Source organism: Saccopteryx bilineata, chromosome 4 (genome assembly GCF_036850765.1).
Source record: "Saccopteryx bilineata isolate mSacBil1 chromosome 4, mSacBil1_pri_phased_curated, whole genome shotgun sequence".
Taxonomy (NCBI): Eukaryota; Metazoa; Chordata; class Mammalia; order Chiroptera; family Emballonuridae; genus Saccopteryx; species Saccopteryx bilineata.
In genome coordinates, this window is record NC_089493.1 from 54,791,016 (window position 1) to 54,805,372 (window position 14,357).

The window sequence follows — 14,357 nt, forward strand, 5'->3', positions numbered from 1 at the left end:
AAGTGTTGGAGGGATGGTTCTGAAAAGACATTTTCAGAGAAGAGTGGGTAACATCACCACACACGGCGCAGCCGCATCCCCCAACAGTCTCCTGCAACGCCCACTCGCCCACGCAACGTGGTATGCTCCGCCACCGTAACAAGCCTCTTCCCTCTGGCGTGCGGTTGGTATAGTCCAAGCAAGGGTGTGTGTAGGAGGGGGGAAGAGACACGCCCCTATCTCTAATTGGCTGGAGAATTTAAAGATCCGGCCAGTGATAGGGTGATTCTCTACGCCTAGTATTTGAAAGTTCCTAGAGCCGGAGGGCTGCTGGCACGTCGGCTCTGTTCAGTTTGTTCGTCCGAGTTCCGGCGCAAGTGAGTGTCCACTCGATCTCAGAGTTGGGAGGAAGAGAACCTGCTTCTTTAAGGGGTACCTGCCGGGAGGGTGCAAACGAGAGGGTCAGACGCAGGGAGCACACATTCCAGGGCCCCAAGCTTCCTCTGCGATTCCCTAGCCAAATACTCTACCTTTCCCCACCTTAGAGACGGGAAGCGCCAGGGTTCGGAATTACACTAGCCCGGACTCCTACCAGCCTTGTGGCCTCTCCCAGCTGTTTACACTTTTGGACACGGGGAATAATGAGAACTGGCCCGCTGTGTATAAACCAGTGAACGTACCTGGATAGCCATGATTACAAGTCAGCACCTTTGCTCATCTCCTCACGTGAGATTCCCCTGCTTCCTGTGGAGAGGGCCAAGAGGATTCCCGTGCCCTCCCTGGGTCTCTTTGAAGCTGGTTTCTTTTCTGTTTAGGGTCCCTTCTTCGGCTTTTGCCAGACCGCCGAGGCTCCCCAAACCGGGGTGCATTTGACTTTGCCCATCTGCCTCTCTGGAAATTATTGCATAGGAAAGTAATTTCTTTTATTTATTGATTGATTGGTTTTAGAGAGAGGAGGGGAGAGAGAAGAAGGAAGAGAGAGAAAGAGAAACATCGATTTGTTGTTCCACTTATTTATGCACTCGTTGGTTGATTCTTGTGTATAACCAATGACTGGGGATTAAACCCGCAACCGTGGTATTGGAGAGGATGCTCTTTCCAACTGAGCGAATCAGCCAGTGTTAGGAAAGTAATAGTGAATTTACCAACTTGGTCCCAGGGTCCTTTTACCATCACTGTGACCTCTTTGTGATCCTATATGGCCTTGGCCGGGCTCCTCTTCACGACATTTATACTACCTGTTCTGTCCTTGAGTCCCTGTGACACCTGTGCTCCTAAACTTCTGCAGAGCAGACCGGCAGAGGCAGTGGCAGTACCGTCGGGCACCCTGGCAGCGGCTTCGGAATGCGAGGACACGGAGCTGCGGTGCCGCGTGGCTGTGGAGGAGCTGAGCCCCGGCGGGCAGCCACGAAGGCGCAAGGCCCTACGCACCGCGGAGCTGAGCCTGGGTCGTAACGAGCGCCGCGAGTTGATGCTTCGGCTGCAGGCGCACGGGTCCGTGGAGCGGCCACGCTGCTTCCCCCTGCGCACCGCGCGCCTTTTCACACGCTTCGTGGCCTTGGGGCGCAGCACGCTGCGACTCCCCGCCGAGGGCACTCCCGGGGTGGGCGCGGTGCAGCTACTACTCTCTGACTGCCCGCCCGACCGCCTGCGCCGCTTCCTACGCATGCTGCGCCTCAAACTGGCTGCAGACCCGGGTCCTGGGCCGTCCTCCGCCCGCACACAGCTGCTTGGCCCGCGGCCCCACGACTTCTTCACCATTAGCCCGGTGCAACCCGAGGAGCTGCGGCGCGCAGCAGCCACCCGGGTCCCAGACACCACGCCAGTGAAGCGACCCATGAAGTCCCGAGTAAAGGCAGAACCCAACACCGTAAGAGTAGGAAAGGGGGGGACGCCTTGGGGACTGGGTGTGCCGCTGAGCTGGTAGAGACCAAGGGACCCAAGTTTGAGAGGAAGATGGTTATCTCAGAGGAGATGCCCATTGGATTTCTAAGTGTAAGAGATGTGGGAATTGAGCATGTGTTTCTCATAGTGCAATTCCTGAGACTGGGTAAGCCAGAATAGAAAAAGGGGACCCAAGTCACATTAAAAGAGAAAGCAGAGCCCTGGTCGGATAGCTTGGTTGATTAGAACATCGTCCAGATATGCAAAGGTTGCACATTGGATCCCAGGTCAGGGCACATACAGAAACAGATAGATGTTTCTGCCTCTCTTTCTTGCTCCCATTCTTCTCTAAAATCAATAAAATAAAGAGAGAGCAGAGAAGGAGGCCCGAAAAGGAGACTTCAAAATAAAAAGTAAGAATGTAGTCATTCTACAGAAGGAGAGGAACATTTGGGAAAAATGTAGTGGTCAGCAGTATTGGGCAGCCAACAGGTCGGATCAGATGGGGGTAGGGACAAAGTCTGGTGGGTTTTGACAGTTTTTGAACTGCGGCAGATGGATCACAGGGGTTTGAGTACAAGCTGGTGAGAAGATGAAGATGGGACAAGAAGGGGCCCTGACTAGGCAGGGTTTTGCTTGGGTGTTTTGAAATGAGAGACAGGTTTGTGGCAGGAAGAGAAGTGAGAAGGAAAAGTGGGTGAGAGGACCAGGAAAGATAGAGAGCCCAAGGGAGGAAGCTGAGGGAGAACCAGGCCCACACCGTGGGGTCTTCAGGGCACCAGGAGTCAGGGGAGACCCAACCTTGATCCCTTCCTCAAGGAGAGATCTGGACCCCAGTAGTTACTGCAAGATCTCCAGGTGAGCCAAAGCTGCTTGAGGGCTCCAGGGAATGAAATTATCAATAGCAGAGACACAAGGGCTACCAGGGCTAGCATTGCACCTGGGCCAAAAAGGGAGAGAGATTGCAACGCCTAGAATATGGGGAGAGGTTCTGAGATAGCCCTGTCCTCCAGGAAGCCCCCAGGTGGCCCCTGCCTGTGAAGAGGCTGAACTTGCCCTCCACCAAACCACAGCTTTCTGAGGAACAGGCTGCAGTGCTGAGGGTCGTCCTGAAAGGCCAGAGCATTTTCTTCACTGGGAGTGCAGGTAGGTATAGTGAGGGGCAGAGTCTGGGAAGGAGAATGGTGGTCAAGTTGGATGGAGGAGAGGTGATCTTAACTTTGTCCTCTGCCTAGGGACAGGGAAATCTTATCTGCTGAAGCGTATTCTGGGCTCACTGCCTCCCACAGGCACTGTGGCTACTGCCAGCACTGGGGTGGCAGCCTGCCACATCGGAGGTACCACCCTCCATGCCTTTGCAGGTAAGTAGAGCCCCTGGGACTAGTGAGGAGCAAGCCAGGCCTGTAGGAAGGGAGGAAGGGGAAGTCAGGGTTGAGACAAAGCCAGGGTCTCAGCCCAGGCTGAATAATGTCATTCACAGGCATTGGCTCAGGCCAGGCTCCCCTGGCCCAATGTGTGGCCCTGGCCCAGCGGCCAGGTGTGCGGCAGGGCTGGTTGAACTGCCAGCGGCTGGTCATTGATGAGATCTCCATGGTGGAGGCAGACTTATTTGACAAGCTAGAGGCTGTGGCCAGGTCAGTGAGGGCTGAGTTCTGGTGGTTTTCCATGAGAAACCTGCCCACCCTTGCCTCTAAAGAACTGCTTGCTCCTGTCCAGAGCTGTCCGGCAGCAGAAACAGCCATTTGGAGGAATCCAGCTCATCATCTGTGGGGACTTCCTGCAGCTGCCGCCTGTGACCAAGGGCTTCCAGCCCCCGCAGTTCTGCTTCCAGGTACCACTCACCTTCCTGTCCTGCCCCTTCCCACAGCGGTCTGCTCTGCTCCCTGACATCCCCATCCTCCCCACCAGGCCAAGAGCTGGAGGCGGTGTGTCCCAGTGACCATGGAGCTGACCAAGGTGTGGAGGCAGGCAGACCAGACCTTCATCTCTCTGCTGCAGGCTGTGAGGTTGGGCAGGTAGGCTCTATGACTGGAGAAGGGGCCCAGATGAGGATCCAAGTGTGGGTCACAGAGGAGCACAGGGACCCAAAGAAGGGGAAGAAGTGCTTCCTGGACCCAGAGGAGATGGTCACTTTGTGATGCTGAGACCTTGCCTCTCCCAGAGTTAGGCCCCCATCAGCCAGCACAAGGCCTGGCACAGAGTAGTTGTCAGGGATCTATGGGCAGATGGACACACAAGAGGAATTCAAACACGTCAACTCCCCTTTCACAGATTCAGAAACTGGGGTTCTAAGAGGTGACATGACTTGCCCAAAGTCATGGTCTATAAGTGACTGAACTGGGATTTAAACCTAGGTCTAACTTCCATTCTTTTTTTTTTTAAGAAACAGAGAAAGGGATAGGGATGGACAGACAGGAATGGAAAGAGATAAGAAGCATTAATTATCAGTTTTTCGTTGCGACCCTTTAGTTGTTCATTGATTGCTTTTTCATATGTGCCTTGACCATGGGGCTACAGCAGACCAAGTGACTCCTTGCTCAAGCCAGCAACCTTGGGTCCAAGCTGGTGAGCTTTTTTTTTTTTTGCTCAAGCCAGATGAACCACGCTCAAGCTGGCGACCTCGGGGTCTCGAACCTGGGTCCTCCACATCCCAGTCTGACACTCTATCCACTGTGCCACCGCCTGGTCAGGCTAACTTCCATTCTTAAAGCCTGTGGGGGGTCACTTGGTGGGGGAGAGTGGGTTACTGACATGATCTCAGCCAAGCTATGACAAAATGTTGAAATGCTACAACTACTCTAACATGGGAGTGGACAGGCCAGGAGGGCAGATGACATGGGCCAGAGCTGAACCTTGAAAGCCAGGTCTGATTGGGACAGGCTTAGGAGAGGGTGGTGGTAGTGAGCTGCTCTCTATCCCTGGGAACAGGAGGTAGGCAGGAAGGTGCACAGCACACACCAGCATGCATGAGGGACAAGAAGGCTGAGTGGCAGAGCAGGGAGAAATGGGCCCAAGTTGTACCCCCTCCTCCCTGGGAGTTGCTGCTGTACCCAGGCCTCCCGGGTGGAGGATGCCTAGAGATGAGGGAAATAGAAAGGCTAGAATTCCCCCCCAACGCAGCAGGACAGGGGCTAGAGGCAGAGGCAGATTTAACGGCGGGTGCACCAGGCGTGTGCCCTAGGGCCCCAACTTCTGAAGGGCCCTGCAGAACCCCAACTTTACACTTTTTTCTATTGTAAGGGGCCCAATATTTTCTTCTGTGCCCGGGGCCTCAACCAACCTTAGTCTGCCTCTGGCTAGAGGCCAGTCTGGCTATAGGCTACCAGTATTATAGGTATCAACATCAGCACCTGGTCTAGGTCCTCTAAACCTCTGGACTGTGCTCACTCAGCATATCAAACTTCCTGAGGAGCACTGGGGATGGGAGGGTGGCTAGCTCCTTCCTGGGGCAGGCACAGGAAAGGGTACCCACCCATGATCACAGCTAAGCAGCCCACACACACATGATACTTATTCCCCATGTATGGGTTCCAGGTGGAGAAGGGACAGGTTGGCCAGCCTAGGGCCAGCAAATCATGCCCAGATGCCTCTTTCCATTCCCCAGACCTGATCCATGGCCTGCTACTTGGGCTATACCACCCACAAGCTTCACCTTCCCTGGTGTTCAGGTGGGCTCTGCCCTAACAGCCCAGCCCCCACAGGTGCTCGGATGAGGTGACCCGCCAGCTCCAAGCTACAGCTGCACAAAAGGTGGGGCGAGATGGGATTGTGGCCACGAGGCTCTGCACCCACCAGGATGATGTGGCCCATACCAATAAGAGGCGGCTGCAGGACCTGCCAGGTGAGCATGGAGCCAGACCTGGGTAAGATCAGCTGGGAGGGGTTTCAAACAGGCATACCCCCCCCCCCCCAGTTGCCTGGACCCTTGAGATCATTTAGATATCTAGGCCACAACTTCTATGGCTATAAGGCCCCTACATATGCAGATGTAACTGATTTTGAGAGGTATGACCTTGAGAAAGTCAAGGTCACTTAGCTGGTGAATGCTGGAAGTTTACCTTCAATCCAGGTCTCTGACTCTAAAGCCCCAGTCAGGCCCAAGCTGTTCCTGCTACCTTCCCTCATTCCCTGGTCTGATGTGTATTTTTGGGAACTAAGCCATTAATGACTAGTAATCTGTTTGCCCCACTCTTTTCGTAGGTGAGATTCACAGCTTTGAGGCCATAGACAGTGACCCTGAGCAAGCCCGGACTCTTGATGTCCAGTGTCCCGTTAGCAAGCTTCTTCAGCTAAAGCGGGGGGCCCAGGTAAGTGGGAAGCAGGGTCCAAACCCTGGGGGCTTGAGTCTCCCCGATCTTTGCCCCTCGGCCCAGACAGCACCACAGCCAGAGGCCCCGGCGGGGACCATGGCAAACTCCCTTCCTCTTGTTCCCAGCCACCTGCCTATCTTCAGCTTCCACTGCCCTTCTGTCTCTGCACCTGGAGCTCCAAGCACTGTTGCTTTGGATAAGTCCCTTGCCCTTGCTCATCTCTTTTCTAAATCCAAGAGTGAAATATCTACCGCACACAGTTGCCTTCTATGTATATAATGTATCCCATACTGTGAGCGAGTCCTCCTTCCTGCCACCATGTTGGGGTGGGGCGAAATGGGAGCCTTCCCTCAGATTCCAGAGGGCACCCAAGGGGAAAATACAGGCACCGTGTGGTTGCAAGAGGGATGGCAGGACCTATTATCCCCCAAGATTGTGGCCCACACACATACCCCACAACAGATGTGGCAGTGTTCAAAGCCCTGTAATGTCTCTTCCTTTATAGCTCTACTCCCTTCTGAGCAAATGTCATTCCTCTTGACACAAAGGGAAACTGAGTCCCAGAAAAATAAGGCATCTTGTTGCAGGGGTCACAGTCAGCCAGTGGCCAAGGATTAGGACTCAGTGCCCCTCCATGACAGCCCCAGCCTCCCAGGACTGCAGCAGTGCAGTGACTGCCGGACCTGGAGTGGCATAGGAACGGGCCGCTCTCCAGGCCTCCTGTTCTCTTTCGCTTGCAGGTGATGCTGGTGAAGAACCTGGCAGTGTCCCGGGGCCTGGTGAATGGTGCCCGAGGGGTGGTAGTTGGGTTCGAGACTGAGGGGAGAGGTAAGTGATGAGGGTGCAGTTCTATTGCTTCAGGCAGCAGGGCTCCAGGGAAGTGTGAGGAGAAGGCTAGGATCCAAAGGTGAGGCCTGCTTCTCACCTCCGAGCCCTGAAACAGGCCTGAAAAGTTGGGCTTCTCCATGCCTCCCTCAGGGCTGCCCCAGGTACGGTTCCTGTGTGGAGTCACCGAGGTCATCCGTGCTGACCGCTGGACAGTGCAGGCCGCTGGGGGCCAGCTCCTCAGCCGGCAGCAGCTGCCCCTGCAGCTGGCCTGGGCGCTGTCCATCCACAAGAGCCAGGTGAGCAGCCAGTGTGGGAGATGGGGACAAAACAGGCCTGGGGCATGTTGAGGGGCCTTAAAGGCTTTTCTGGGGATTGACTTTGCCCCGGATGGGAAGTTCCAGACCATGAAGAATAAACCTTTCTTTAGTGCATCTCCCATCCCACCTCTCTCCCTTTCCCAAATACAAATACTTCCCCTCTGGCCTGACCAGGCGGTGGTGCAGTGGATAGAGCGTTGGACTGGGATGCGGAAGGACCCAGGTTCAAGACCCCGGAGTTGCCAGCTTGAGTGCGGGCTCATCTGGCTTGAGCAAAAAGCTCACTAGCATGGACCCAAGGTCACTGGCTCGAGCAGGGGGTTGCTCAGTCTGCTGAAGGCCCACGGTCATGGCACATATGAGAAAGCAATCAATGGACAACTACGGTGTCGCAACAAAAAACTGATGATTGATGCTTCTCATCTCTCTCCGTTCCTGTCTGTCTCTCCCTATCTATCCCTCTATCTGACTCTCTCTCTGTCCCTGTAAATAAATAAATAAATAAATAAAAATATTAAAAAAAAAAAAAAAATACTTCCCCTCTGTCATCTCCTGCCCTGCCATTTTCTGAACCCACTACCAGGAGGACACTGGGGCTCAGAGGGATTAAGTAACTTGTCCAAGGTCAAACAGCTAGTGCAAGGCAGAGCCAGGATTTCTTTCCATCCCTGTCTGACCTGGGCCTGAGTTCTTGCCTCTCAGACCTATCCCTCTCTCTTATCGTGACGTGTCTCCTGTGGTCTCTCCTACTCAGATACCCACCCAGGGTCAGCCTATCCCCCTGCCTTGAGGATCTCTGGACTGGGCGAGGAGATCCAGGGGCAATAGCTGGGCTGGTGAGGTGGGTCAGGCTCTTGGGTGCAAAGGACTTCGGGCAGAGCTGGCTGCATCTCTGTTTCCGTCCCCCAGGGCATGTCTCTGGATTGCGTGGAGATCTCTCTGGGCCGTGTGTTTGCCAGTGGCCAGGCCTATGTGGCCCTTTCCCGTGCCCGCAGCCTGCGGGGCCTACGTGTGCTGGACTTTGACCCCATGGTGGTTCGCTGTGACCCCCGTGTGCTGCGCTTCTACGCCAGCCTGCAGTGGGGCAGGGGCCTCTGCCTGGTAAGAGGGGGTCACCCAGTAGTGGGCCCCCTGGCTGTGGCAGCCTAGGAGCTGGAATGAAGGAAAGGCCGAAGGACCCTGGGTGGGAGGGGCAGAGCCTTCTCTAGCTCCACTTGGGACAGGGACAAGCAGAAGGAGATGCTGGCCCCCCAGCTGTGGCTCTGGGAGGCAGCAGAAGCCCATGACTCAGGTTTTCTGGCTTCAATCTAGGAGGCCACCAGTGATGATGGGGCACCCTCAGACCAGGAGAATGTGGACCCAAACCTGTGAGCCACAAAGAAGACAAAGGATGGTCTCCCCTCCTGCCCTCCTCCTGCCCCTTAGTGTGCCAGGACCCAGGAGATGGCAGGAGGTCAGCCAGTGCCCCTTTCTTCCTTCATTAGGGCCTCTCAGCCTCCTGGCAGGGGTCCAGGCACAGTGCTTCCCACCCATTTGCCAGCTGTGCCTCAGTTTCTCCTCTTGCCTGAGGTAAGCTACTTCCAGGGTCAGGAGTAACCCTTTCTGTGCCAGTTGGGAATGGGCCTGTGGTGGTATCTGGTGTGAGAGGACAGAGCTCTCTGTGAGGGCTGCCCACAGGGCCCCAATCATGAATGCCACCCTCTTTGGGCTGCAGAGGGGAGAAGTGCTCCAGGAGCAGGAATAGGCCGCATGGGCGCTGTAGGCCTCAGGCCAAGCACAGGACCCAGATAGAGAAGGGAGGCCCAGCCTAGCACAGCCAGGACACCCTCCTGAGCCTGCTGTGAGAACAGACTGCAGACTGCGCCTGTATCATAGCTGCTTTGGGGGGGAAGAAATGTGTGTGCGGATTAAAATGGATGTTCTCACATCGTATTTATTCAAGACAAATAAACTTGTGAATTGTGTAAGGCCTGTCAATTGAGTGTTCTGCTATCTTTAAGAAGACTGGCGAGGCCAGGCATGGCCAACATACGGCCCGCGGGCTGGATATGGCCCGCGTAATGAGTTTATGAGGCCCGCAATTAGACTTTTACTATTCTCTGCTACTTGAAAATCTCAGCTACTCAGAAGCGAAAGCGTCTTTGATTATTGGAAATCGAGATATTTAAGAAGATAGTGATACTCGGAATTCCACGTGTGACTAATCTAGGGTTAACTTCTAATAATTGGTCGAATGGATTCGCGATACTTCTTTATTTTTAAAAATAATTCCATTATAAAGATTTACAACTCTTTTACTTGTCTGTACTTGATATGAACTGTTTGACGTTTAGCGGCGATGTGAAACCCACATTCTTTTAGGCGGAGTTTGCCAGTGCGCACCCAAGGTCAAACAATTCATTATTTTTGTGGTCAAGTGTGCTGAATCAAGTGGCGTTGTAGCATAGACAATAGCTGCAGTTGATAACTGAAAATGTGACCAGGCTGTTTGCAAAACAAAATAATTGTTTTATTTGTGATATAACCCCTTCAAGCTCATTCTATGAATTAAATATTGTTTTGATTGATTATGATACAGTTTGAATATTTATATGGTATGTAATTATATTTTTATTAAACTATATTTTTATTAAAATAATATTGTATATTAAATTTTTTTCACTCACATTTATTCATAAACAAATTACATAATAAAATTTTGTTTACTTAAACAAATTGTTTTTGTATTTAACATTTTTAAATTTTAAGATTTCATCCAGCCCATGAAAAAGTTTTCTTTCTAATCTGGCCTGGGGACAAAAACTGTTGGCCACGCCCGGGCTAGGCCCTAGCAGGTTGGCTCAGCGGTAGAACGTCGGCCTGGCGTGTGGAAGTCCTGGGTTCGATTCCTGGCCAGGGCACACAGGAGAAGCGCCCATCTGCTTCTCCACCCCTCCCCCTCTCCTTCCTCTCTGTCTCTCTCTTCCCCTCCCGCAGCCAAGGCTCCACTGGAGCAAAGTTGGCCCGGGTGCTGAGGATGGCTCCTTGGCCTCTGCCTCAGGCGCTAGAATGGCTCGGATTTCAGCAGAGCAACTCCCCAGAGGGGCCGAGCATCACCCCCTGGTGAGCAATCCGGGTGGATCCCAGTCAGGAGCATGTGGGAGTCTGTCTGTCTGCCTCCCCCCCTCCGCTTCTCACTTCGGAAAAATACAAAAAAAAAAGAAGACTGGCTATTCCTGGTACTGGGGGCTAAGCCTGTGTGCCCACCCCTAGCCCTGCATGTGCACACAGGTTTTTACACCATGATGACTGAACTCGCAGACCCTGTGTGAGGTTTTCTTAGTATCACTGGTTATTCGGAAAGCTGAGTTACCTGAGGTTAATGACTCACAGTGAAATGACAAGGTGAATCACCGTCACCCAGTAGTCAGATGAGGACAAACTAGGGAATTTGTGTGCTGAGAAATGGGCCTGTTGCAACATCTGAAGAATGCTGGGAGCCTCCATTTGAAACTTTCTCACTTGGACCTTGCGGGGGCTCTAGCTTGGACATTGTGATGGGGAAGGGATCTCCAACAAACTAGCTTCAGCTAATCAAAAAGCTCAGGGCCCTTATCGACTGGTTAAAACTGTTAAGCTTCCCTGCTTATGAGCAAAATGTATCGATTCTGGCTGGTAGTACAGTTATGGTGGAAGCATGCACTGGTAGCTACGAAAGCCATGGATAATAAATGTGTATAAAATTGCCAATGACGAGTTTGAGAATGAAACTATGCTGGTGTGTGTGTGTGGGGGGGGAGGCATGAAATATGGGTTCTTGAAGGCGTTCATTCTTGTCTACCAAAAGCCAGCAGAGGCCCCAGGGCACAGAGTAGGTACTCAGGGAGTGTCTGGTTAAATGGTAGAGGCCATTGACGTGGGGACTCAGTGCTATTGTGGTTCAGAGGGGCTATGAGGCCTCAGACCTCCACTGTGGGATTCATGGAAGAGGCAGAGCTACAGCCTGTGAAGAAATTGATGATTAAAGCTCAGGGGAGAGACTTGGCTTTCCACTCTGATTTTGCCACTCGCCAGCTGTGTCACTTTAAGCATGTTACACAACCTTTCTGAGAGGGTTTCCTCTCCTATAAAGTACAGGTGGTAACTTCCTTTCACATAGAGTTGGGAGAAAGGCCAGTCACATGGCAGGAATTCAATCAGTAACTGTTATTAATGTTTACGATAACTAATGATTATCACCAGGATGTCTGGTTTCTATACTGGCTCCTTTGACAGACAAGATCTGGAGGCGCACAGGGGTGCCATCGTGGCCCCTGGACAACCTCTGATTGTCTGGCTCTTGCTACCACCCTTCCTGACCTTGAGAAGTCAATTGTTTTTCTATAGCATGAACCCTTTTCTTTGCTGCAAATAGAAGACACTGTTAGGAGAAGCCATGCCCACAGGGTGACGCCCCTCAACATGTTGGCAACCATGGGTGCCTGGATGTTTCCTATCTGCCCATATGACAGCCCCCCTCCCAGATCCAGCTGTTAACAGGTCACATTGTGGCCCTGCCAGCAGGAAGCTTACGTTCTGATTGCATCTTGCATTTTTCGCTTCTTCCACTTAACACACAGTTTGGGGACCGTCCAGTTCAGCACAGATGGCATTGTCTCATGCTTTCTAGCATCTCTGCACCAGCTGGGGTTCTTGGAGAAACTGACTGAGGATAACTTAAGCAGGAAAGGAAGGTAATGGAACAGAAGGCTAGCTCAAAGAAGTGATGTGAGGCCCAGAAACCCAGGCTTGGAGACTAGGGGGAACCAGGGAGGCTAGAACCACTGGCAGGCGTGGAGCTGGGAGCAACTGGCCAAGCAGACCTCTGTGGCCACCCCTGGACACCGAGCACAGCCACCAGGGGGAGGAGTCCTGTGCTCTTCAGTCCCCTCACATCACAGTTCAGACCTAGAGGCAGTCTGTGGCTGGCTGGGCTTGGCCTCCCACGCAGGTCCTACTGCTACTGGCAGGAGGCTGAATGTGCAATGAAGGTGCAGGAGGAACCAGGGCTTCTGCTGGGAGATGAGTCTTACATTATGGCCCAGAGCCTGGAGGTTGAGGATGTCTGAGGGGCCTCTCCTGGGATTCTCCTCTCTGACTCCACCCTTAGCATGTACTGCCAAGGCACCCCTCCCCCTCCCAGCCCTTTCCCCCCCCACCCAGGCACTGATTTCAGCTTTCCCTGGGCTCATGTGGGCCTGCCCTGCTCAAAGATGCCTTCCTCGTCAGATTGCTGGGCATCAGAAAGTCCTGTCCTTAGCAGTCCCTTTTCGTTGTGAAGATGCTCTCCAGAAGCCCCTGGAGAAAGGCAAGCATGTTCTCTGTGAGTGGGAGCTCCAAACAGCACTGCCTCTCAAAGCAGATCATCTTGTTAGGAAGACATTCAAGAAACCTCACAGCTATTTTCTTGACATCTAATCTAGTCTAATTTCTAACCTACTATATATCCCTGAGGGTGTAGGGAAACCCCATCTCAGTCAGTACTGGGGACTCCCCAACCCCAGGGTCGTACAGGCAGGGAGGGGCTTGTAGGAGCAGGCCTTTATCTCTAGGGCCTCATGGTGGCTGCTAACAGCTTAAGTGACCAGTATCCACAAGCCATAACTCTGCTGGGCCAAGGGCAAGGTAGGTGGGGAACTTTCTGAGAGCCAGTCTCTCCAGGGCCCTCCTGCCATGCCCTCTGGAACCCTGCTACCTCTCCGTGGTGCTTTCAGGGGACCTGATGATCATTTGCCCCTCCCCAGTCTCGGAGACCCTCCTCTCTCTGACTCTCCTTCCCCTCAACATAATCCCCTCAAGGAATTGGACCTACAAATCAAAAGTCAGAAGAGTGTGTCCTCAGATAGCTTCTTTTGAGGCAAAGAAACAGAAAGGTCTGGTGACACTCTTAGAGTATGGGGCAGGAGTGGATGGCTAAGTATGGGCAGAACAAAGTATGAAGTATCCCCAGGAATCTGGTCACATTGAGGTAAAGAAGACGTCCCACCTATCCTGTGTGTTCACTCATTCATTCATTCCACAAACCTTTATCCAGTTCCTCTAATAGGCCAGATACAGGGCTAGACACTGGAGACCCCGCACTAAACCAGAGCAATGTGCCCTGGCTGGATAGCTTGGTTGTTTAGAGCTTCATCCTGAAGCACAGAGGTTGCCAGTTTGATCCTCGGTCATGGTCCATACAGGTCCTGTTTCTCTCCCTTCCTCTCTCACTGAAATAAAAATAAATATAAAAAACAAAGAAGTAGCCTGACCAGATGGTGGCGCAGTGGATGGAGCGTCGGACTGGGACGCAGAGGACCCAGGTTTGAAACCCTGAGGTTGCCAGCTTGAGTGTGAGTTCATCTGGTTTGAGCAAGGCTCACCAGCTTGGACCCAAGGTGGCTGGCTTGAGCAAGGGGTTACTCGGTCTGCTGTAGCTCCACGGTCAAGGCACATATGAGAAAGCAATCAGTGAACAACTAAGGTGTCACAATGAAGAACTGATGTTTCGCATCTCTTTCTCTTCCGATCTGTCTGTCCCTATCTGTCCCTCTCTCTGTCTCTGTCACACATAAATAAATAAATAAATAAATAAATAAATAAATAAACAAACAAATAAACCACAGCAAAGTGGCCCTGCCTCAGGATGCTGTAGTGAAGGGACAAAGACTGATTCTAAACAAGCAAATAATAAGATAACCTCAAATTGTGACCAGTGCTCAAGAATCAAAGAATAGAGAGTACTGCTGGGTGCAGGGAGCTCCCTTGGAGGAATGGTCGGAGAAAGGGGGTCCGAGGCAGACGCCCCCCCTCACACCTCCCGACTTGGCTGCATGTTTCTAGCAAATCTGTAATGGCCAGATTAACCCTTCATGACTCACCTGAGACATCACCTCCTCTGTTTCCCAGGACCCTTCCCAGACAAAACAGTGAGGTCCAGCCTCTGAGCACATCCACTGTGCTGTCCTTGGCTGTGGGTCTGTCTCCCGCACACACAGCTCCTGAGAACAGGATGGAGTCAGCTCTGTCCCCTATCCTACTG

General features: G+C 52.7%; 1 protein-coding gene across 2 annotated transcripts; it reads left to right on the forward strand.

Moving 5' to 3' along the window:
• Positions 1 to 297: 297 nt before the first annotated feature.
• PIF1 (PIF1 5'-to-3' DNA helicase) lies at positions 298 to 9,945 on the forward strand. Of its 2 annotated transcripts, none has more exons than XM_066273875.1 (13): positions 298 to 356; positions 1,268 to 1,849; positions 2,877 to 3,009; positions 3,099 to 3,224; positions 3,344 to 3,497; positions 3,580 to 3,694; positions 3,772 to 3,878; positions 5,565 to 5,704; positions 6,064 to 6,170; positions 6,914 to 7,001; positions 7,152 to 7,297; positions 8,228 to 8,419; positions 8,630 to 9,945. In XM_066273875.1, exons 2-13 carry the CDS (start codon positions 1,451 to 1,453, stop codon positions 8,687 to 8,689), a joined length of 1,767 nt encoding a protein of 588 aa, XP_066129972.1. In that variant the 5' UTR covers positions 298 to 356; positions 1,268 to 1,450; the 3' UTR covers positions 8,690 to 9,945. The 2 variants fall into 2 exon arrangements, with proteins under 2 accessions (XP_066129972.1, XP_066129971.1); XM_066273874.1 differs by lacking the exon at positions 298 to 356 and adding an exon at positions 558 to 679.
• Positions 9,946 to 14,357: the final 4,412 nt, after the last annotated feature.